The sequence below is a fragment of the Manis pentadactyla genome, chromosome 11 (genome assembly GCF_030020395.1).
Source record: "Manis pentadactyla isolate mManPen7 chromosome 11, mManPen7.hap1, whole genome shotgun sequence".
NCBI lineage: Eukaryota > Metazoa > Chordata > Mammalia > Pholidota > Manidae > Manis > Manis pentadactyla.
Window position 1 is genome coordinate 10,234,717 of NC_080029.1, and position 24,970 is coordinate 10,259,686.

The 24,970-nt window shown below is 43.2% G+C and overlaps 2 protein-coding genes across 2 annotated transcripts in view; one reads left to right on the plus strand and one right to left on the minus strand.

Annotated features, from left to right (window-relative positions):
* Window positions 1-24,970, minus strand: part of PPP4R4 (protein phosphatase 4 regulatory subunit 4) — a 181,529-nt gene that overhangs the window by 23,353 nt on the left and 133,206 nt on the right. The gene's annotated exons all lie outside the window — the stretch shown is intronic.
* LOC118910673 (corticosteroid-binding globulin) lies at window positions 9,134-23,370 on the plus strand. The gene is made up of 5 exons (XM_057488181.1): window positions 9,134-9,271; window positions 16,773-17,401; window positions 19,425-19,695; window positions 21,314-21,461; window positions 22,866-23,370. The coding sequence occupies exons 2-5, from the start codon at window positions 16,792-16,794 to the stop codon at window positions 23,049-23,051; spliced, it is 1,215 nt and encodes a 404-aa protein (XP_057344164.1). The 5' UTR covers window positions 9,134-9,271; window positions 16,773-16,791; the 3' UTR covers window positions 23,052-23,370.

A 24,970-nucleotide genomic window follows, 5' to 3' on the forward strand; every position in this document is an offset into this window, starting at 1 on the left:
AAAAGTGGTCAACCGCAAGTGTTGACAAAGTTGGGGAGAACCTAGAACTCTCACACATTCCTGGTGGGAATGTATAATGGTGCTGCCACTTTGTAAAACAGTTGGGCACTTTCTTAAAAAGTCAAATGTAAACTGATCATATGACCCAGCAATTATACTTCTAGGAATCTATCAGAGAGAAATGAAAACACATGTCATACAGAAACAGACTTGCCCACAAATAGTTGTATGAATAATAGCCCTAAACTGGAAACAACCCAAACGAGTGGAGAAACAAAATGTGGTATATGTACATGGTGGAACGCTATTCAGCCCCCAAAAGGAATGATCTATTGATACATACTACAATATTGATCAACCTCAAAAACGTATGCTAAGTGACAGAAGCCAGACCAAAAAAGCTGTGTATTACATGATTTCACTTACATGAATTATCCAGAAAAGGCAAATGTATAGAACCTTGAGGCAGATCAATGGTTGCCTACAGCTGGAGGGAGGGGGAGGAACTGGCTGCAAAAGGGTTTGTGGGACTTTTTGTGATAATGAAAATATTCCAAATCTGGATTGTGGTGATGTTGGTTTAACTCTATAAACTTATTAAAAATCATCAATTAACTTTATACATTAAGAAGGGGTGAGTTTCATGGTATGTAAATATATATTAACAAGGCATGAGTTTTACGGTATGTCAATTATATCTCAATAAAGCTGTTTTTTAAAAATTTGGAGACACATCTAACACCGTGGGTAGGAGGAGATTGTACTGCTTCAGATGCACACATCAGCATACAAAGTAAAAAAAAAAATCAGTGAGGTAATCATCATCTCCAGAAGTTAGAAAATGAATGACAAACCAAACAAAACAGTGAAGAAGAAAAGAAATAATTAACATAAAAGCAGTTAATGAAACAGAAAGCAACCATAAAATAAAACAGGTCAAGAAACCCAAAGGTTGGTTCTTTGGGTATACAGTAACATTGATGGCCCCTTGGTGAGACTGATCTAGAAAAAGCACAAATGATCAAGGTCAGGGATGAAGAATGGGCCATTCCTATGGCTCTGGAACATGCTAAAAGAAAATAAGAAGATGCTATGAAAAATTTTATACATAAATTTTTCAACCTAGATTAAATGGACAACTTTTTTTTTAGATACTACTTGAAAAAACAGAGAACCTGAACAGTTCTCTGTGAAAGAAATCAAATCCATAAGTAAAAAGTTCTTCCCAAATATAATTCTAAGCCCAAATGGTTTCTCTGGAAAATTCTGCCAAACATTTAAGGAATATATAATGTCAGGCTTATACACTCTTCCAGATTTTATAATAACAGGACGTGTACCCTTCCCGATGTGCTCAGTGAGGCCAGCATGACACTGCGGTCCTGCGTGGCAGGAGTGGTAATAAAAAGGGAACTCACCGACCACGGTCTGGTAAGCACATCACAGTAACTATTTCCACCCATCACAAAAATCCTTTTACAGGGGCACAATTCCTCACCTCATCTACTGAACCAGAAAATTGAAGTTTGCAGAGAATAAGGGATTTGACAAGGTCACATAATTAGTAATTGGCTAGAATCATATTGGACACAAGTCCTTGACAGTTTCTCTTAGCGTCTTGATTCTCATCCCCTGCCTCCTGTGCCCTCAGGGAAGCCTGGAAGGTAGGAAACTGAGCCTCAGGGACTTGTCCAAGGCCACAGAACAAGTCGGTGACAAAGCAAGAGGCAGGGCTGGGACTCTGCCCCAGGCCTCTGCAAGGGAGGTGGCACCTGCAGAGCTTGCCTGCCCTGTGCCATGTTCCTGGAACCTTCTCAGGCTTTGGCACCACCAGAGGACATTCACATCATGGCTCCACACCCTGACTTAACACCCCCAACAACCTCCTGGGCCCCAGAATCTGCCTGGGGAGTGTCCATAACCTCTGCTCTGATGTGGGACAAGGCAGGGAAGGAATGAATGGAGGTGGAGGCAGTTGAATTCTGTCGTGAGGGTTTCAAGTGAGGTACCTGCATTCCAGTTCTGATTCCTCTGAGTAGCGTGACTTGGGGTAAGTCTCACCTCTGTTTGCCAGTTTCCCAATCTGCCAAATCTGTTTGCCAGTTTCCCAATCTGCCAAATGGGACTAGCAATAATCATTAGTGCTCATATAGCACTTAGAGTATCTCAGGCATTGTTCTGTGCTCCTTCCACATATTACTTCCTGCAATCTTCACAACAACCTAAAGAGATTCTAGATACTAGGACCTCCATTTCCCAGCTGAAGCCTGCAGAGCCTACACAGCAAGCCCACATCACACAGCGAGGATCTGGATTTTCCCCAGACTCCATGCTCTCCCCTGCTAAACTATCCTAGATGGTGATAGCACCTGCCCCCTGGGTTCTTGCACTCATCCAGTAGGTCGATACATGCAAAGCACTAGAGCTGGCACCCAGTGAGGGCTCAATAAATGTTCTGCTATCCCCACGTGGTGCCAGACTCTGTTCTCAGTGCTTGGCATATGGCTGTGAAACCTGAGCAGGGCAGGAATTAGGGTGGATAAAGAGAAGGGAGATAAGGGGGTGAGCAAGACAATGCAGAACCTTGTCAGCAAATCAATGGCTGCTCTGGGCTGTTTTCCTGCCTGTGGGGTGGGAGTGGGGACCCACAGGGAGTCAGAGTCCTTCAAGGTCCAGAAAATGCCCTGAAGCTAAGCCTGCAGGTAGGACAGGTGGCCCCAGCAGTGCAGGCCAGCAGGGCTCCAGGAGACAGAGACAGGCGGTCACCCTGACCAAAAGCCACCAGGCAGGCTGTAGGACCAGCCAGTGCCAGCTCAGGGCTAGCTTCCAAAGCCCAAGATTCAGCCCCACCTACCCATGCCACCCCTGTGCTGGCCACAGCTACTGGTTGGCATCCTTCTTTGCCAACACAACTCATGATTCCTTTAGTAAATAGGCAGCCAGGGCTTGGCAAAGTCCAGCCAACACTCCTCCCTAGAGATTCTGATAACTTCAGGTCTCTGGCTTGATGGAACCTGTCCCACACCAGGAAGACCCAGGCCCTATTTTCCTGGAGATGAACTCCAGACAACACTGCCTTACCCACACAGCTGAAGAAGTTAGGAGGCCCTCAACAACCCTGCTGGTCCCGGCTTCTGTGGCTGGCAGAGTTGGGAGGGGAATCCAGAGCGAAGCACCTGTAATAGGGTGACTTCAGAAGAGGAGGCAGCTGTTCTTAAGGGACTTAGCCAGAGGCTCTTCCCAGGATTTGGGGTGAACCCTGAGAGACCAGCAAATCATTCCCAAAGGAGACCCAGTTGCTGCAGTGACTGGCCCGGAGGGAACAACCGAATCGGGCTTCCTGTAACAGGGCAGGTCTCACTCACCAGACGGCTGCCAGCCAGGACCTGGCGGGCACAGGCCAACAGTTAGGGAACATGTGATAAACAAATGAACCTGTGACTCAAAAGTGCTTATGAAAAGAGTTCATTTATTTTTAAAAATTCTTTTTCAGTTTTACAGAGCTAAGAGGCTGATGATTAAAGAAAAGGTCTTGTCAGGCACTATCTAAGCAGAATCCAATACTTGATGGACACCAGTCACTGAAGAGATAAAATAACAATTTAGCCCCAGTTCTCTTAACTGAGGCCTCCCCAGGCACCCACTGCTGTGCTAGGCCCACAGTTTCATCTTCATCTGTGGTCTTTAGTGTGTGTGTGTGTGTGTGTGTGTGTGTGTGTGTGTGTGTGGATATGGACGTATGTATGTATTTTTTTTTTTTGCAGAATCATTTGAGAGTAAATTTTATATATCTTGACCCTTTATCCTTAAATGTTTCCATGTGTATATCCTAAGAATTTGGAGTACCATTTTTCAGTAAAGCTATCAACTTTAGGAAATTTAGCACTGATACAATACTTTTCTCAAATGTGCCATCCATATTCCAATTTTGTCAATTCTCCCAATAATGTCCTTCATAGCACATGTTTCCTCCAGTTAAGGACCCAGGCATTGCATGAGGAAGCCATCAAAGATGACTTGCTGATCTTTCAGGGATTACTCCAAACCCTGGGAGAAGCTTCTTGCAAAAGAAATCACACCATTACAGATGTCAGGCCACTTTAATCTCCTCCAAGAGGTAAGATATTTTTGTATTCTGTGACACTGACATCTTTAAAGAGCACAATGCCTATAGTCACTAAATGATGTCAATATACATATGGGAAAAGATAACTTGATTCCTACTTCACACCATACACAAAAATCAAATCCAGATAGATTGCAGATCTAAATGTGAAAAATAAAGCAATAAAAGCTGCTAAAACAAAATACGTAGTAGTATGGAAGTTCCTCAAAAAACTAAAAATAGAAATACCATTTGACCCAGGAATTCCACTTCTAGGAATTTACCCTAAGAATGCAGGAGCCCAGTTTGAAAAACACATATACACCCCTATGTTTATCGCAGCACTATTTACAATAGCCAAGGAATGGAAGCAACCTACGTGTCCAACAGTAGATGGATGGGTAAAGAAGATGTGGTACATATACACAATGGAATATTATTCAGCCACAAGAAGAAAACAAATCCTACCATTTGCAATAACATGGATGGAGCTGGAGGGTATTATGCTCAGTGAAATAAGCCAGGCAGAGAAAGACAAATACCAAATGATTTCACTCATCTGTGGGGTATAAGAACAAAGAAAAAACGGAAGGAACAAAACAGCAGCAGACTCACAGAACCCAAGAATGGACTAACAGTTACCAAAGGAAAAGGGACTGGGGAGGCTGGGTAGGAAGGGAGGGATAAGGGGGAAAAAGGAGCAGTATCATTAGTACACATAATGTAGGGGTGGGCACGGGGAAGGCAGCACAACACAGAGAAGACAAGCAGTGATTCTAGAGCATCTTACTACGCTGATGGACAGTGACTGTAATGGGGTATGTGGTGGGGACTTGATAATGGGGGGAATCTAGTAACCACAATGTTGCTCATGTGATTGTATATTAATGATACCATAATAAAAAAAGAAAAGAAAATACGTTTCACAACTTTGTGGTAAGCAAAGATTTCTTAAACAGAACATAAGCAGCACTAATCATAGAAAAATAAATAGAAGGATTAGACTCCATTGAAACTGTGGACTATGTTCATCAAAAGATTCCATAAATAATGTGAAAGGCAAGCCACAATCTTAGAGAATACACAAACACACACACACACACACGCACACATATCTGGCACTCCTACCAATCAATAAGAAAAAGATAATCTGGCAGAAACAGATGTTTCTGTTAATTCTTACTTAAATAGGCACTTCTCAAAAGATCATATCCTTGTCTAAGTAGGAGAAACTATATTATTTTTAACCCAGAAAGTCTCAGGTCTTTTATATTTAACAAAAATTTTTAAGCTTATCTAGCCCCTCTCACATTGTTACTGTAAGTAGCAAGGAGAAGCCAGACTATACCTTTAACAGTCAGCCTGGAAATCTCATCAGCTACCAGTTCATTTGTTATATTTTCTGTTTTCATGTTACCATAGGTAACAATGTGGCTAAATTTTCTGCCACTGTGTACTAAGTGTCCTCTTCTTCCAGCTTGCCCCAACCTGGCCCCCACTTTCCTGCAAGCCCTCATCACCAACCTCCTCACGGGGGACCAGGGATCCGCTAACAGTCTTTATATGGCTTTTCCAACTCCCACGTGCTAACGCTCCCAGAACCACGGCATTGTAAGGTCTATGCAGTATCTTACTTCCATGCCAAAATCTGTTCTAGGTACAATAGTCTAATAAAATACCTGAAATTTTAGTAGCTTGAAACCATTTATTATTCTCTTGGGTTCTGTGGACAAGAATTCAGACAAGGCATTGCAGGAATGGTTTGTCTCTATTCTATGATGGCGAGGACCTCAGCTGAAGGTTTTAGTGCTTTTAGTAAAGGGCGATCACCATACAACCAAAAATAGAATGACTATCTTTTATACCAATGGGAGAAAATCAATCTTTTTAGTGCAAAAAAGGAAAAGACACAAAAAGAAAAACAATATATAGTAAAGGAAAATATGAAATAATATGGTATGCTGTTAATCCTAATACAAATAGATTAATGTTGCCAATCAAAAGACAGAGACCCTCATTTTTGGATAATAAAAATAAATCCAACAAATTCTGTAAACATGGGAAACTCTTAAAACAAAAAGGCACAGAGAGTTTGGAAATGAAAGAATGGAATATATCAGGTAAGTGTAAACCAGAACAAAGGTAGGAAAGCAATCTTACTAGATAAATAGAATCTAAGTAAAAAAATATGGAACAAAGATAAAAAAATAAACAATAGAACAAGAGTATATAATTTTCAAAAGTATATATGCTTTTTATTTACAATAGCCAAGATATGGAAGCAACCAAAGTGTTCATCAGTAGATGAATGGATAAAGAAGATGTGGTACATATACACAATGGAATATTATTCAGCCATAAAAAAAGAAATCCTGTCATTTGAGATAATAGATGGACCTAGAGGATCTTAAACTAAGTGAAATAATCCAGGAAGAGAAAGAGAAATACCATATGATTTCACTTGTTTGTGGAATCCAAAAAGAAAGCAAAACAAAAATGAACAAAGCAGCAGTAGATTCATAGACACTGAGATGAGACTAGTGGTTACCACAGGGTAGGGGTTGGGGTGGCTGCTTGGGGAGAGTGAAGGGAATAAAGGGGAGCAAAAATCTCAATCACAGTATAAGTTGGTCACAGGGTTGGAAGTGCAGCATGGAGAATATAGCCAATGGTTCTGTAACATCTTCCTACATTGGCAGACAGATAATAACTGCACTAGTTGGGGAGAGGATTTAATAATGTGTGTAACTGTTAAATCACTGTGCTGTACACTTGAAACCAATATATAATATTGTGTGTCAACTATACCTCAGGTTAAAAAAAGAAAAAAGTATATATGCTTTAACAGTCTCAAAGTATATCAACTAACAACAGACAGAATAAGTGATTGGAGATTTTAACATTTGCCATTGAGAAACTGAAAGCTCAAATAAATGGAGAATCTATGTAGATATTAAAGAACTGAATAAAATAATAAACTCAAACAATTATACCCACACAGATATGTATACATACATATGCATATCAAATAGATAACACTCACTAGTTTTTAAGAAAATATGGAACGTTTACAGAAATAGACCATCTATGATTGCAGAAAAAATAAGCCTCAATGAATTCCAAATGTTCAATATCATATAGCTGATATTCTTTGACAATGATGAAATAAAACTTTAATAACAAAAAAGTAGCCTAAAATTCTAAATAAACTGGCATATTACTAAATTAACCTTCAGTTAAAAATGAAACCATAAAGGAAATGACAATGAGTATAATAAATATGAAAAAATAGCTAATTCAGTATTTAGATGAAAACTTTTAACTTTAAATACATATATACAGAGACTAGAAATGTTAAGAAGTAGGCTAAGAAGAAAATAGAAAAAGAGCAATAGAGAAAAACCCAAAGAATTTGAAAGGATGATAAAAAATAAAATAAAGGCAAAAATCAATGAAATATAGATTTAGAAAAAAAACAATAAGGATTAACAAAACTAAAAGCTGGTTCTCTGAAAAGACTAATTAGCTAGGATAGATCTCATCAAGGAAAAAAAAAGAAAGGAAATATGTAAATAAAATACAGAACCAAAATTTTTTTTTAATTACTGATATGATAGAGATTTTGAAATAAATTCCTAGATATAAATTACGAAATTGTCTTAAGGAATAAAAACCTTGTAAAGACCAGTATTAATAAAACTGTAGTGTCCCCAAAACTCCAGATCCAGTTGTGCGCCCAATTTTCCTCTTTCCTTATGGAAACAGTTCCCCTATGCATAGTTAACTCCTATGCAATCAAAACTCCACACATAACTTTTGACTCCCCCAAAATTTAACTACAAATAACCTACTCTTGACTGGAAGCCTTACTCATTATATAAACAGTTGACTAACACTTATTTTTTTGTATGTTGTACATAGTATCTATTATATCCTTATAATAAAGCAAGCTAGAGAAAAAAAATTTTTAATTGTTGCAAATCTCCAAAACATTTTTCTATATATTCGTTGAAAACAGTGCACGTGTAAGTGGACCGACAAGGTGAAACCTATGTTCAAATGTCAACTGTAATGGCCGTATCAGTCCAGCAGAGGGCACAGGATCCTGACTGGTTACTCACAATGCCCTGTTCTTTGGCGCAGTGTGATCAGTCCAAGGATGACCAATCATTCCCAGAGTCCTTTGGGGGACTGATATGAACACTGAGAAAAAGTAAGTCTCTGTCCTTATATCTGCCAGTTAGAACTAAACCTGCAGCTGCAGAGGCCACCTTTGTCCCCACCATAGAGAGACTAAAGCAGGAAAGCATAGCTAAGAAAGAACTTTTTGTAAATGAGATCGATGGCCAACTTGGGACCTCTGGGTCCAGCCAAGACAGAAGCCCTCCCACACTTTAGAACTCTCATTTATGAGACCCAGTGAATATTCTTTTTTATTTTGAATCAATTTGAGTTTGGGCTCTGTCACCTGCAATCAAAAGAGAACTGATCATTTAAAATGTGGAAAGAGGGAAGCTGCTAGGCTTTAGGGTTGAATGGTCTTGGATTTGAACCTCAAGGACAGCTTGCTTAAGCTTCATGTGCCTCAGTTTCCTCTTCTAAAGAAGAGAGACAATAACAGTATCCATTTCCTAAAGTTGTTGTGTAAGTTAAATGAGTTAATCCATGGGAAGCGCTCAGCTGCTTTTATTCTGTATCTGCCTCTCCCACTAGCCCGAGATCCCCTTGAAGGCAGGACCTTGCTGGATTCATCCCCTATCCCAGCTCAGCTCCTGGTTCTTCCCAGGTGTCAGTGCCACTGTGCTAATTAAGGACATCTGTGGCTTCTGTGCCAGCTGCCACCAGGCAACCACAAACATTGACGCAACTGCAGCCATATCTTGATATTCAAAAACAAAACTTCAGAGAATTGAACACAGAGGAAAGTTAATTTGAGGGACTGCTGTGTTTACTCAAATTTCCTGAAAAGCCTCCCATTGGTTAATGGCTGAAAGGAGGGGCCCACCAAATGGTAAAGGCTACCGGCCCCCCTCTAACCATTAACCAGCGCTGGGAAGCTGGCAAACAAGATCTAGCAGAGACAGCCCAGCAGGCTTACTGTACACGCACTAAGACCCAGGACAGGAAGACCGAGCCAGCAGTTGCAGCCTGAACCCTCTGCAGACTGTGAGTAACACCTGAGGACTCTCCATCCCTCCAGCTCCTGCCCAGCTTCCAGAATGAAGTGATGACTGCATCTTGCATATCTGATTTTCTTTTTAGTTAGGCATTGAACATTAGGACAGCCGGCAGTGATGTGAAGCAACCCTGGGGAGGGTTTTTCAGAAACTGTGGGTCACCCACAATGGTTTGATTTCCCCTGGTTTCCTGCTTGTGTGGGTTGATGCCGAGCTAACAGCCCTTCCCATCTATCACACTACATATGCTCTCATAAGCCCAAATAGTGTAACAGTCTCAGAGGCAATCTGAGAGCTGGGTCGGATCAGTGCAAGGCAACTCCCCTGCTGGGGGCCACAGCAGAGAAGAGCGGGGTCGGCTGGCACAGAGCAGACTGCGGATTCTACAGAGCTGCACACACCTCCTCATTTGTTCACCAGGGGCAAGGATACTGCAGGCAGAATGGAACCAAGTGCATTATAGCACAGGTTGTACGGCCTGACACAGAGGGCCCAGGACTGCACATGTGTAAAAATAAAGAACACAGTGGACGTTTTCTGTGGGCATCACTTTAGAAATGAGGGACAAAGAAGATAGACATGAAAATGAAATCCATGAATAATACTGACACTGCATTTTTATACTGCTGGGTAGTGTTCCGAGAGCTACAGAGAAAGGCAGAACGGCACGGCACGGGCTCTGCAGTCAGACTGCAGGGCTTGGAATCTCGACTCCGGAACAGCTGACTCTACCTCCCTGCTTCAGTTTTCTCATCTGTAAAAGGGGCCCAGGACGGCCCTTTAGGGGAGGTCACGGAGGAAAGCACTAAGCACAGCTACGCCAGGTATTTCCAAGAATCTTGTGAGGTGGGTAGGGCTTAATCCCTGTCTCAGAGGATGAACAGGCAGGGATGAGACACACAATCTCAGAGACAACAGGAAGAGAAGGGCGGCGAGAAGGTCTCATACTGGGGGCAAGGCCACCCTGCTCCGGGCTGCACACTGTAGCCGGTCCTGGCCTAAGAGGGGCTCAGAGACATGTCTGGAGGTGAGCAGGCCTAAAGGACAGATGTCACTGCAGAACGATGGGCAGTGCCAGAGAGGCAAAAATGGACTTCCTGGAGGAGGTGAACCAGGGCCTGAGTGCCAAAGGACAAGAGGGAGTGAGCCAAGAGAGTGGAGCCACATGGGACAGGCCTGGGGCAGGTCCTTCTTTGTCCCCAGCTCCCAGGCCAGAACCAGGCTCTGCAAACACTGGGGTCCTGAAATGACCCTGGCAGAGGGATGGGTCTGGTGCACAGGGGGCCAAAGCCTCTGAGACACACAGTGCTGCTGTGGCTGAGACTTCCAGGGCCTGGATTGGGGGCTGGGGCTGGGGCAGGGCTGCCACCAGGGACAGGGTGGAGAGTACCCCCTGGGCCACCTTAGTGAGGGTCAGCCCCGCCTAGGAGCAACAGGGGCTGCTGAAAGCTTTCCTGCAGTGGAATAGTCAATTGGCTTGAATTTGAGAAAGAAGCCTCTGGCTGAAGATGGGAGAAAGAGTAGAGGTTGCTGATCAGGAGGCAAAGAGACCTGGGTGACTGCGGATCCTGGGAAAGAGGAGCAGCCCCAAACTTGGAGTGTGTACTGAGATTGCAGAGGAAGAGACCAACAGCAGAAAGCAGGTCAAATGGGCAAGGCCAGGGATGGGCATTATCATCAACTCTGTGCCATACTGAGGAAACTGAGGCAGAATTTTAAAGTCCACTCAAGTCACTTATTTCATAAACAGCAATGCTGAGATCCTAATCCGACTTGGTCTGCCCCAAAACCCAGGAAAATGAAAGAATCATCTATAAAGCCAGGCAGCTGGGGAAGGAGGGGCTGGGCGGCAGGGCCCTATCAGAGCAGAGAAGCGGGGACTCAGCATGGGGGACATTCAGCAGAAGTTGTTTTTCCACCACCGAGGAGGGAGACACGCAGGGAGGGCCGGAAGGAGGCTCAGGGGTCGTGGGATGTTTGCACCTGTCTCTCATGAGGTCCTGGTTCTGACCATGCCAGGGAAATGGCCTGGGGGGTGCTTTGGAGCACAGCAGCGGTTCCTGAATTCCCCTGGGGGCACTGGCTTCACAGTAGGTTCCTGCCTCCTCCCCAGGTGGCTGGTCCCATAGGTGGAGCCATGCAAGGGCACTGCTTCTCCTGTAAGCATCCCTTCTTGACTGGGACACAGGCAGCTTCAGAAAGCACGGAACTTGGGCAACCTGCCTTGCAGACAGCATCCACTTATTAATTATGACCTTGGCTGCACTTCTTTTTCATTTGCTTTTACAAATGTTTTTTTAACGGCTTGTAATTTTTTCCTGAATTTTTTACTGTGGTAAAATATACAAAAGATTGATCATTTTAACCAGTTTTAAGTGCACAGCTCAGTGGCATTAAGTACACTGGCCTTTGTGTGCAATCAGAGCTACCATCCATCTCCACAATCTTTTCATTTTCCCAAACTGAAACTCCATAGCCATTGAACAATTCCCCAGTCCCCACTCTCCTTAGCCCCTAGCGGCCACCATTTCACTTTCTGTTCCTGTGACTACCGTAGGGACCTCATGTAAGTGGCAGTATATAGTATTTGCCCTTCTGTGTCTGACTTATTTCACTTAGCACAACGTCTTCAAGGTTTATCCACATTGTAACATGTACCAGAATTTCATTCCTTTTTAAGGCCGAATAATGTTCCATTGCATGTATATGATATTATGAAATAATAGGAAACATGTATATATTGGTCTCTGCCCCAGGTCCTGCCACAGAGTTCCTAAAACCCTTGTAATTTCCTAAGTGATAAGATCTCTAGAAGCAGCTTTTCTTCAAATATTTGGTCTTTGATCCTGGTTCCTGACACCGAGCTCCTAAGTCCCCTGGAATTTCGTGGGTGACAGCAATGACTTTTGCCCTTGAGGTGACTGTTGGCAGACTCCTGGGTAGCTTCAGGGTGGGGGCTGGTCATCAGAAAGACCAGGTTGTGATTAGAGGCTTGGAGCTTTCAACCCCACCCTCACCCTCTAGGAAGGGGAGAGGGGCTGCAGATTGAGCTCATCATCCATCCTGCCTACGTGATGAAGCCTCCATAACAATCCCTGAAGTGCAGGGTTCAGAGGGTTTCTGAGTCAGTGAGCACATCTGCATGTGGAGAGGGTCCACCCAACTCCACGGAGACAGGAGCTCCTGCCCCTGGGACCCTTCTGGACCTGGCTCTGTAAATCCCTTCACCTGGCTGTTCATTCATATTTTTCATTATATCCTTTATAACAAACTGGTAAATGTAATGCATTGTGAGCCATTCTAGCTAATTAGTGCCCCCAAGGAGGAAGTCACGGGAACTCTGATTTATAGCCAGTCAGAAGTACAGGGTGAAAATCTGAGACTTGTGTTTGGCATCTGGAGTTGGAGGTGGAGCAGTCTCGTGGGACTGAGCCCTAAATCTGTAGGATCTGACACTACCTCCAGGTGGATAGTGTCAGAATTGAGTTAAAATGGAAGGTTGCCCAGCTGGTGTTGAAGAATTGCTTGATGTGTGGAAAGCCCACCCAGCTGGTGTCGGAAGGGAAGCATGGCGATGATGAGAGAATAAAGGAGGAACACAGGAGTGTTTTCCTTATGCAACCACATCTGTTTATCCATTCATCCATCAATGGATATTTGAGTTATCTCCACTTTTGGCCACTGTGTATAATGCTGTTGTGAACATTGATGTATACAAATATCATTTGTTCAAGTCGCTGCTTCCAAATCTTTTGTATAGAAATGGAATTTCTGGATCAAATAATAAATCTATATTTAATGTTTTGAGGAACTTTTCCACATGACTGCAGCATTTAATGTTCCTACCAGCAATGCACAAGGTTTCCAATTTCTCCACATCCACACCAACACTTGTTTTCTGTGTTGCTGTTGCTATTGTCTTGTTTTTTATAATAGTCATCCTAATGGGTATGAGTTGTATTTCACTGAGGTCATGATTTGCATTTCCCTGGTAATTGCTGATATTCATGTGCTTATTGGCCATTTGTTTATCTTCTTTGAAAAAATGCATACTCAAGTCTTCGGCCTGGTTTTTGAATTGGATTATTTTTTTGGTTTTTCTTGTAGTTGAGTTTTAGGAGTTCTTTATATACTCTGGATATTAATCCTTTACCAGATCTGTGATTGGCAAATGTTTTCTCCCATTCTGTGGGTTGCCTTTTTAATCTATAGATAGTGTCCTTTAATGGATAAGAGTTTTTCATCTTGGTTAAGTCCAATTCTCTTTTGTTGCCTGTACGTCTGGTGTCATACCCAAGAAATCATTGCCAAATCCAGTGTCATGAAGTTTTTCCTTTGTTTTCTTCTGGTTTTAGATTTAGGTCATTGATCCATTTTGAGTTAATTTTTGTATATAGTATAAGGTAAAGGCCTAACATCTTTTGCATGTATATTCCAGTTTCCCAACACATTTGTTGAAAAGTTGTTTCTCCATTGAATGGTCTTGGCATCCTTATCAAAAATCGTTTGATCATATATGCAAGGGTTTATTTCTGGCCTCCCTATTCTATTCCATTAGTCTATGTGTCACCAAAACCATACAGTTTTGATTATTGTAGCTTTATAGTAAATTTGGAAATTGGGACATGTGAGGCCTCCAACTTTGTTCTCTCTCAAGTCTGTTTTATCCAAAATAGGACCCTTTGAGAGTTCATGTGAATTTCAGGGCCCCTTCAGATTCCATGTGAATTTTAGAATGGATTTTTCTATTTCTGCAAAATACACCTTTGGAATTTTTATAAGGCTTGCACTGAATCTGTAGATTTAATTGGGTAGTATTGATATCTGAAGAATAGTAAATCGTCTAATACATAAACACACAGTATCTTTCCATTTACTTACATCTAATTTATTTCAGCAAAGTTTCATGATTTTCAGTATATAAGCCTTTCGTCTCCTTGGTTAACTCATTATTTCTTTTCTAAGCTATTGTAAATGGAATTATTTCCTTAATTTTCTTTTCAGGTTGTTCATTAATGGTGTATGGAAACAAATGATTTTGTGTGTTGATTTTGTATCCTGCCACCTTGCTGAATTTTTCAGTTCTGACAGGATTTCTTTGTGGAATCTTTAGAGTTTTCTATATAAAAAATTACATTGCCTATGAAAAGATAACTTCACTTCCTCCTTTCCAGTTTGGACACCTCTTATTTCTTTTTCTTGCCTAATGGCTTTGGCTAGAATATCCAGTACTATGTTAAATAGAAGAGGCAAAAGCAAGCTTCCTGTCTTGTTCTGAATCTTAAGTGAAAACCTTTCAGTCTTTCACCATTGAGTATGATGTTAGCTGTGGGCTTTTCATATATAACCTTTATATTCAGGTAGTTCCTTCTGTTCTTTTTTTTTTTTTAGTGTTTTGTCATGAAAGGATATATTGAATTATGTCAAATGCTTTTCCTGCATTAAGTGAAGTGATCACATGGGCTTTTTTTCCTTCATTCTGTTCATGTGGTGTATTACATTGATCAATTTTTGTATGTAAAACCATCCTTGCATTCCAAGAATAAGTCCCACTTGGTCAGGATGTATAATCCTTTTAATATGCTGCTAAATTCTATTTGCTAGCATTTTGTTGAAGATTTTTGCATCAGTGTTCATAAACACTATTCATCTGTAATATTCTGATAGTGTCTTTGCCTAGCATTGGTATTAGGGCAATGAATGAATTAGGAAATGATCCCTCTTCTTCAATTTTTTTGGAAGGGTTTGAGGAGGAATTTTGTGAATTCTTCTTTAAATGTTGATAGAATTCAACAGTGAAGCCATGTGGTCTTAGGATTTTCCTTGTTGGAAAGTTTTCAATTACTGATTCAATTTTTTTTGCTGCTTATAGTTCTATACATATTTTCTATATCTTTATGATTCAGTTTGGTATGTTTTGTGTTTCTAGAAAAATTTTCCATTTCAGCCAAGATTATTCAATTTGTTGGTGTGTAATTTTTTTTCACCCTATTCTCTTATAATTCTTTTTATTTCTATAAAATTGGTAGTAATGTCCCCATTTTCATTTCTGATTTTAGTAATTTGAGACTTCTTTTTTTCCTTATTCAGTCTAGCTAAAAAGACTTTGTCAATTTGTTAATCTTTTTGAAGATTATGTTACATTATGTCATATTATCATACTATACTATATTAGGAATTTTTTTGTTTCATTAATTTTCTCTAGTTTTTTTATTTTTTATTTTATTTATCTGTTCTCTAATCTTTGTTGTTTCCTGCCTTCTGCTATCCCCACTCTCTTTTGGTGACTATTTGCATGGAATATCTTTTTCCATCCTTTCATTTTCATATTTGTGTGTTTGGATCTAAAATGAGTTTCTTGTAGTCAGTGAATAGTTGGATCATTTTTTTGACCCATTCTGACAATCTCTGTATTTTGATTTGAGAATTTTATCTATTTATACTTAGAGTAATTAATAACAAAGAGAGACTTACTTCTGTCATTTTCCCATTTGGTTGCTACTGCCTCATGTCTTTTATTTATCCCTCATTTCCTGCATTATTATCTTCTTTTGTATATAATTGATGTTTTATAGCTAAAAATTTTAATTTCCTTCTTGCTTCCTTTAGTGTCTATTCTATAGCTATTTTCTTTGTGGTTATCTTGGAAATTGCATTTAACATTCCTGAGTTATAATACTCTCATTTGAATTTATGCCACGTTAACTTCAATAGCATAGAAACTCCTATACAGCTTTATCTCCACAGCCTTTCAGCTATTTAAGTCACAATTATGCCTTTATTGTGTCCAAAAACATTGATTAATAATTGCCTTTCATCCATTAGTTTTTTTAATCATATAGAAAATAAAAAGTGGAGTTACGAAACAAAATTACAATAATATTAGTTTTTATAATTGCCATATATTTACCTTTACCAGAGGTCTTTATTTCTTTCTATAGATTCTATTTACTCCCTTGTGTTCTTTATTTCAACCAGAAGGACTATCTTTAGCATTTCTTGCAGAGAGGTCTAGTGGTAATGAGTTCCCTCATTATCTGGGAATGTCTTAATTTCCCCCTCACTTTTGAAGGACAGTTTTGGCAGATAATAGGATTCTTGGGTGGCAGTTTTTTTCTTTCAGCACTTTGAATATATCAACTGGGGTTCATGTTTAACCTTTCTGAGCCTCTGTTTCTCGTACCTAAAATCAGAATAATAGTATCTACTTTATTAGTTTGTTGGTGAGAGTTAGACGAGAAAACAGGCAAAACACCTAGGTCAGTATTGGGTACCTGCTAGGTACTTGATAAATTATAGGAGGTATAATTTATACTTTCAGAGGAGGAAATGGAGGCCCAGAGTCCTGGCTTGGCCCAGGTCACACAGCCATATGGAGGAAGAAACTAGGGCTTGCATGGGGTCTTCATTGGGGTCTTCTGTCTACAGTCCCACCATGCCCCACTGCCCTGGAGGCCCACAGCATCTAATGAGCATTCCTGATTTTGCAGGGCCTAGTCAACCTGGACAATGCTGCTCACCCTGTCCACCTGTGTCTTCTGGCTGTCCACCTGTGGCCTCTGGGCTGTCCAGGCTAAAGACCCCAATGCTGATGTGAGCACAAGGACACCTCACCGGGACTTGGCCCCAAACAATGTTGACTTTGCCTTCACCCTGTATAAGCACCTGGTGGCCTCAGCACCCAGCAAGAATGTCTTCATATCCCCTGTGAGCATCTCCATGGCCTTGGCTATGCTGTCCCTGGGTGCCAGCGGCTCCAAACGCGTCCAGCTTCTCAAAGGCCTTGGTTTTAACCTCAGTGAGACATCCGAGGCCAAGATCCACCAGGGCTTTCGGCACCTCAGACAGCTCTTTGCTCAGTCAGACGTCACCTCTGAAATAACCGTAGACAATGCCTTATTCCTTGACCACAGCCTGGAGCTTCTGGAGTCATTCTCAGCAGACACCAAGCACTACTATGATTTGGAGATCTTGGCTACAGATTTTCAGGACTATGCCAGAGTCAGCAGACAAATCAATGAGTATATCAAGAATAAGACACAGGGAAGAATTGTGGACTTGTTCTTGGAGCTGGATAGCTCTACCATGCTCATCCTGGTAAACTACATCTTCTTCAAAGGTACCCCCTACCCATCCCATTTTGACAAGGCCCCATCTACTACTGCCAAGAATAGTAACAGCCATCAAAAACCAGAGCTTACTCTTGGGCAAAGCCTTTGGTTTTACAAAGCACATTCACATCTGTGAGTCTCCATCTTCACCATGATCCTGTTAGGAATGTAAAGATACATCATTTTACAAATGATCAAAATGACACCCAAAAGAGTTGAGTGACTTGCCCAAGTTACTGCAGGCTGGTTTAAGGCCCAAACATGTGACCATGAACAGTCTGGCTTCCTCATGGTCTACAAATAACAGCCGAGTCCTGACTGTGAGTCAGGCACTGGACCAGGGGCTGGAAATGAAGCCTAGAGCCAGACAGGTGCAGCGCCCCCATGAGGAGCTCCCAGACAGCCCCTGGCCATCCTGCACACAACTCCTGAGTGCTCACATCACGGCTAGCTCTGACCTCACCCCAGCTCAGCCAAATGTCAGCCCCTCCTCCCCAGTTTGGAGCAGGGTTATCACAAAAATTACCATGTAAACATGTGAAAATCACAGATTCCAGAGCCTCTGCCAGACCTACAGAAGCAAAACTGCTGCAAAAAAGTCCTAGAATTTGCATTTTTCATAAGACCCCTCTCCCACTCATTTTTATGGTCAGACAATTTGGAGATATATTACCCTTGAGGATAATCTACACTCCTTAGTGCATAGCAGTTCTCAACCCAGGGTGACCCCCTCCCCCACCTACTCTCAGGGACATTTGGGATTCTTGAAACTGGGGTAGGGGTGGGAGGTGCTACTGGCATCTAGTGGCAGGGCCAGGGAAGCTGCTAATGTCCTACAGTGCACAGGACAGTCCCCCACGAGGCTCTCTGTTCCTTCAGGGGGCTGCAAGGGAGAATCCACTCCTTGCCTTTTCAAGCTAGGTGCCCATGTCTTTGCATAGAAGCTCAGGGCTTCTCTCAACACAGCCTTGGGGGAAAAGTACAGTAAACCCGGAGGCTTTGGCCATCTTCAGGCAGCCTTAGTTGGGAAACAGTGACCTCACCACAGCTCCTGGGCTTGAGATCAAGGGCAGCCAGGAAACCTGAGACCTCTGGACTCAGGGTCTTCAGTTATCTCCAGACCTAGGGAGACAGCCGAGAGCAGAGAAGGCCCTGGTAAGACTCAACCCACGGCTGTAAATATCCAAAGAGCTGTCACCTGCAAGAGAACTCAGAGTTGCTTGGAATAAGCCCAGAGGGCTGCAGAGGCTCGGCAGGCAGACTTTGTAGTCAAGCAGGCTTTGGCCCCAGCTAAGGAGCAATTTTCTTCCCATGAGAGCTGACCAGCAGTGGAAAGTCCCATCTGTGAAGGTAGTGAGCTCCCCCTCACGAGATGAACAAACAGGCTGGAGGAAGACATCACGGAACGTGGAGGAGGGGTTGTGAGGCCTGCTAGCAGTGGGGGCCTGAGACCCTCAGGGAATCCTCTCACCATGACTGTGCCTGCAGGGAAGGTGGTGTGGCCCTCAGGGCCACACAGGAGGTCAGGAACCTCCCACAGGGGAGTGGGTGCCGCCCACCAGGTGGCCAGGCTGCCTTCTGTGCCTCTGTGGCCAGGACATCAAGGCGAGGGGATGGAATGGAGAGCCCATTCCTCCAAACCTCCCCACCCCCAACCTTGAATTCACAGCCTTAGATCCATCCAGCACCACTTCCAGAGCCTTCCAGTCCAGGATCCATGCCAGGCCAGGGGGACGAGGCAAAGCCTGAACCTTACCCCCAGAACCAAAGGCCAGCATCCTCTTGTTGCTCTCCTTCTGTTTCAAGCCAATCTCAGAAACAGAGCTGATCCTCAGTCCAGAAGAGGCATTAACCTCTGGGGATTTCACCTCTTCCCAGGAAACCCTGGCAGCCCTGCCAGGCCCCCTCCGGAGGGCGGAGGCTGCTGTGTGGCCTGCTCAGCGGGACCCCTGGTGCCTGCTGTCACACGAGCTGCACTTCCTCCTGCTCCCACATGTCCATCTCCTGCCCTCCTCTCCCTCCTCTTTCCAGGCATGTGGGCACACGCCTTTGACCTGGAAAGCACCAATGAAGAGAACTTCTACGTGAATGAGACGACCGTGGTGAAGGTGGCCATGATGTCCCAGTCAAGCGCCATCAAGTACCTCAATGACCCAGAGCTCCCCTGCCAGCTGGTACAGCTGGACTACGTGGGCAACAAGACTGTCTTCTTCATCCTTCCAGACAAGGGGCAGATGGACACTGTCATCGATGCTCTGAGCCGGGACACCATTCAGAGGTGGTCTGAGTCCCTAACCAGTAGGTAAGCCCTCACCCTTCTTCTCCCAGACTCACCCTCCAGGGCTCCCCAAGGCCACGAAGCTCTCTGACCTAGAGGGCACACTGTCTTTTGACACTGAGATACTCTGGGGCATTCTGCAAATGAGGTCCCCCTTCCCTGGGAGGTTAATAGCCACCCTCTGTGCTATCACATTTCGGCATCATTTACTAAGTTCAACAACCACCTAGCACCCCCCCTTATCTATTTTCATCATCTTGCTCGCCTGAAACCAAGCACTGCTAAAGATGCCTGGAAGACTGCAGAGAAATGTAAGGGAAAAGACCACTAACCATCGTGGGACCAACATGAGGTCTATGAATGACTCTTAGGTCACTCAGGGCATGAAACTCTTGGGTCAATCAATCAATTGGTGAATAAGTAGGAAAGTAAGGGCATAAGGAGGCAATAAGCGAGTAGGAAAAAGAGTTTCAACTCGCAGTCCGGAAGTTGAAGATGTTGCCCCCAAGTTTGTAAGGTGGTATGTGCGCCTGCAGGCTGGGTGAGATGGAGGTGAAGAGGGACCCCCAGGTGTCGGCCCAGGTCGGGCTCCCTGCCTCCGTCGCTGCTCCCACCTGGAGCAGTGACACAGACCACTTACCTTTGAGTCCTTTTGAATAGTACGTTTAAGATTCACACTGGCAGGTTGCCAGCCCCAGACTCCCCCGGGGGCAGAAGACAAGGACTCATGCTTCCTTCCCACTCTTTTTTTTTAAAGTATCATTGATACACACTCCTGTTGCATGAGGTCCGCTCTCTTCTCCAGGTGTGTGCAGTCTGGTGCAGCCTTCTTTCCTGTTACTCTTTTAGGATTAGTTGTGTTAACTGTATTTTCATATTATATGTGGTTTGGGGAGGAGTTCTCTGTCTCACCTCTCACGCCGCCATCTTTAATCTCTCATTACCTCCCCACTCCCTATTTATGGGAATCGCTCTCAACTTCAGGCTTCAGGCATATTCTGTCCCTCTGGAGAGCAGGGAAACGAAGACATTTGTAAATGACGTAGATGCCCACCTGCCTGCCCCAGCGTGACTGACTTACCTTCCTAGAAACACATAACCTGCTTTATGTGGTGGAAAGTGTTGGCCATCGGGTTCCTGCAGTTCCCCGGAGCTTTAGTGCTGAAGGGCCCTGAGAGAGACCCCTGCTGCTGTGTAGATGAGGACAAGCACAGAGAGGAACAGGACTCAGCTAGAGCCACACAGCCGTTGTGGCACAGCTGTGGCCAGGATCTCTGCTCTCAGATGGATGCTCTTTCCACCCCAACACTTCTGCCAGGGAGTGTCTGAGGCAACAGAAGAACTCTTTAAGGACCCTTTCCTTCGATGCCGATTGATCTAGCCATGTCACAGGTGGAATCAGCCCAAAGCAAGAGCTGAGACGAAAAGACTTTGCCCAAAGTCAGAGACCCACAGAGGAAACTGCCTGTGCGATCGAAGGAAAGGCAGATCCCGCCTCTTGTCCTGTCCCTTACCTGTCCCCAAAGAGCACATATGGCTGGGAGGAGGGTCTGGAGGGATCACAGGGGAAACGGGCGTCTGGCTGTCCAGGCCCAGCCTCAGGAAAGTAACCCCACCTGCTTGACCCCCCGCCCCCCTGCAGTCAGGTGGACCTGTACATCCCGAAGATCTCCGTTGCGGGAACCTGTGACCTCGGGGGCATCCTGGGGGACACAGCCGTTACAGACTTGCTCAATAACCAGGCAAACTTCTCAGGCATCACTCAAGGCATCCACTTGGAGATGATGAAGGTAAGTGTCCCTAGAGTCCATCTTTTTTCCCCCAAAAATTCACAATACACGTAATAATACAAATTCATGAATAGGCCTCTAGGTTCCAGGCTGAGAGCCCCAGGTCTTGTTCAAGGCCCTACTTTTACAATATGGTAAATGGAGGCTCAGCAAGAAAATGTGATGTCCTCAGGGTCACACAGGATGCTAGTGACAGGGATGGCCACAGCCTTAGCATCTGCTGGACGCTTCAGAGGGGGCGTTGTAGAAAATGACATCATCACGGCAAGATTGTGGCAGGAAAAGGGACCAGGAAAGTGGGAAATATCTAAATGGGACACACCAAACCACCTATCCCTTATATTCACTATCTTCATCCTTCAGCTTCATGTTCTGTTATTCATTCATTCACTCAGGAACTATTTACTGAACACCCGCTATGTGCCCCGAATATGTGAGGCACTGGCATGCCTCTGTTACTCAGACATGACCCTGCCCTCACAGGATTGCAGTCCTGCAGGTGACAAAGCAGGACAGGTGACAGGAGAAAGCCGTAGTGTACAGCCCCCTCCCTCAAGCATGCACACTGACCACTGGCACACAGGACGTGCTTCATAAAATTCAGGGTGTGTGAAGGACAGTCAGACAGCCACCTCCTTAAAAGATGAGCATTATTCCAATTCCTCAAAAGAGGATAAATAACTCGCCATGGCCACAGAGCTAGTAAATAATAGCCTGACATCTGGCCTTGGGTCCATCTGAATCAAAATCTCATTTCTCCAGACATGCTACAGGGGTTCCCATCCCAGCTCAGCTTTGTCCTGGCGGCGTGTGCTGTTTTAAGCCTCTGACTCCTTCATGTACAGTCATTGAGAGTCCCCACCCCATAGGGTGTTGTTATTTAACCAGCCAGTTGTCACCCTCTGAAGGCTTTTGATACAAGCCACTCAAGCATCTTGCTGATTTCAGAATTCCTTCTAATTTTGATCACAAGGGACATCTCAACAGGCAGAGATTATCCTTTTTCATACAGAATAGTCACTTTACATAACGTGAACCCTAGTATTTACCTAGCAGGGTGGAAAGCGAGTGGGGTATCCCTTCAGCCCAGAACCCAGGTTAGAGCTCCCGACACAGACACTGAAGTGCAGTTCGAACCAGGAGATCCATGAACTCCAAGCAGCGGGTGCCACCTGCCCGCTTTCTAGGGAGGAAGCCCTGGTGCAGCCCCGGTTCTGGAGGTGGACAGGCTTTGGCCCTAGTTCTCGGGCTGCCACTTAGATGAGGAGCCGGCAAGTAACCTTCTCTGAGCCTCAGCTTTGCCATCCATAAAGCCAAGGGTGAGAGGATTCGAAACGACCAGGCGTGGAAAGCCCCTAACACACAGCTGGTGCTCACCCACCACCTTCGGTCTGTACCTAACAGATGGTTCACAAGGCGGTGCTGCAACTCGATGAGAAGGGCATGAAGGCAGCTGCCCCCATGGGCGTCATCCTGTTCAAGGCATCCAAGCCTCTAACCCTCCGCTTCGACCGGCCCTTCATCATCATGGTCTTCGACCACTTCACATGGAGCAGCATTTTCCTGGGCAAGATTGAGAATCCAACCTAAGGGCACAGCCCCTTCCCTGAAGCCACAGTACCTTGTGGCTTTGGGCATCAGGGACCCCATGAAATGCTCTCAGGAGTGCGACGTTCTCCCCGTCTTCTCCAGGGTCCCCTCTCATAATAAATAACTGCCGCTGTGACTGCTGACAAGTGTGGCTGAAGGGACAGAGTGAGACAATTGACAAAATGGAATCATCTCAGTATAACCCTATGAATCTAAGTTCCCGGGTTTGATCATTGTACTGTGGTCTGTAACATGCAGAAGCTGGGTGAAGGGTATATGGAAACACTATGACTTTTGTAAGTTTGAAATTATTTCTAAATAAAATCTTAAAAAGAAATTATGCAAGCCAAACACAACAGAAAGATGTGTTTAACAACAATAGGGTCTTTCAAAAAGCAATAATCCTTCAAAAATGAAGGCAAGATAAAGATTTTTTTCAGACAGACAAAAACTGAGAAAGTTTGTCACCACCACTAAAGAAACATTTAAAAGAGTTCTTTAGGCATAAATAAGATGATTCTAGATGGAAATTTGGGCCTACACCAAAGAATAAAGAGACCTGGAAAGGGTAAATATGTGGAAAAATAGAAAACTTTGTTTAATAGCTTTAAAATATGATTAATTGTTTAAAGCAAAAATAGTTATCAACTTACAGCTTCTCAACTCCAAATCCTCCTCTCATTGCTGCTCTGCAAAAATGGATCTGGACCTTTTAAATATTTTTGCTTTGCCACCACAGCATGATGTTAAGTTTTGTCGATAGAAGGCTCTAGAGAGACACTGAAAGAGTAAGAAGCTATGCCTTCCTGGTTCAGTCCAATAAGAACTAAGTGAGAGGAAGGAGAACCAGACAGGTAGATAGACAGACGGATAGATAGATAGACAGGCGATAGATACATAGAGCATATATCTTAAGCAATAAGAATTGAAGATACTTCCTTAAATATACATATTTATATTTTTCAGATATATATATATATCTAGATACTAAAGCACAGTCTTACTTAATAAGAAAACACTAAATTCTTTCCCACTAAGGTCAAGAGGGTAAGACAAGTCTGATCATTATACCCACTACAATTTCACATTGTCTTGGGGATATTAGACAAGAGAAAGCAAAGCATACAATTATAAAAAATAAAACTCTATTTGCAGATGACATGTATTATACCTACATAACCCTAGCAAATCAATGATAAAACAAACTGAATAAAAGATATCAGCAAGCTATCAGGATATAGAATTAGTATGCAAAAACAATGGCCTCATATACACAAATAACAACCAGTTAAAATATATAATGGAATAGAAAACCCAATAGCAATCCAAAAGATAGAACACTTAGAAATAAACAAGAAATGCACAGAATCTATTTTGAAGAAATTATAAAATACTCCTTAAAAATGCAAAATTACATTGAACAAATGGAAATATACCCCTTCTTGAATAAGATGCCTCAATATCATGTAAAAATCAGTTTCCATAAGTTAACAATTTAATGGTATTCCAGTAAAAATATTAGTAAATTTTTTTTGGAGGTAGACAAGATGATCCCAAAGTCCATTTAGAAAAACAAGCATGCAAGAATAGCCAGGAAAACATCAAAAGAAAAAGATATGGGTGTCTGGGGATGAGATGAATGGAGTCCAGCACAACCAGGTATTAAAGCATACTACACTGATCCTTTAATTAAATCTGTGGTACTGGTACATGAATAGATAGGCAGGCCAATTAAATAAGGTAGAAAGTCTGGAAAGAAATACAGGTACAAATGGAAATTTAACATTTGATACAGAAGAACTTTTAAATAAATGGTACAGAACTATTGGATGGCCATTTGAAAATTAAAAAAGATTAGACCCATTCCTCACACCATACATAAGAATAAACTAAGAATCAGAGTACAAAGGGAAAAAAAG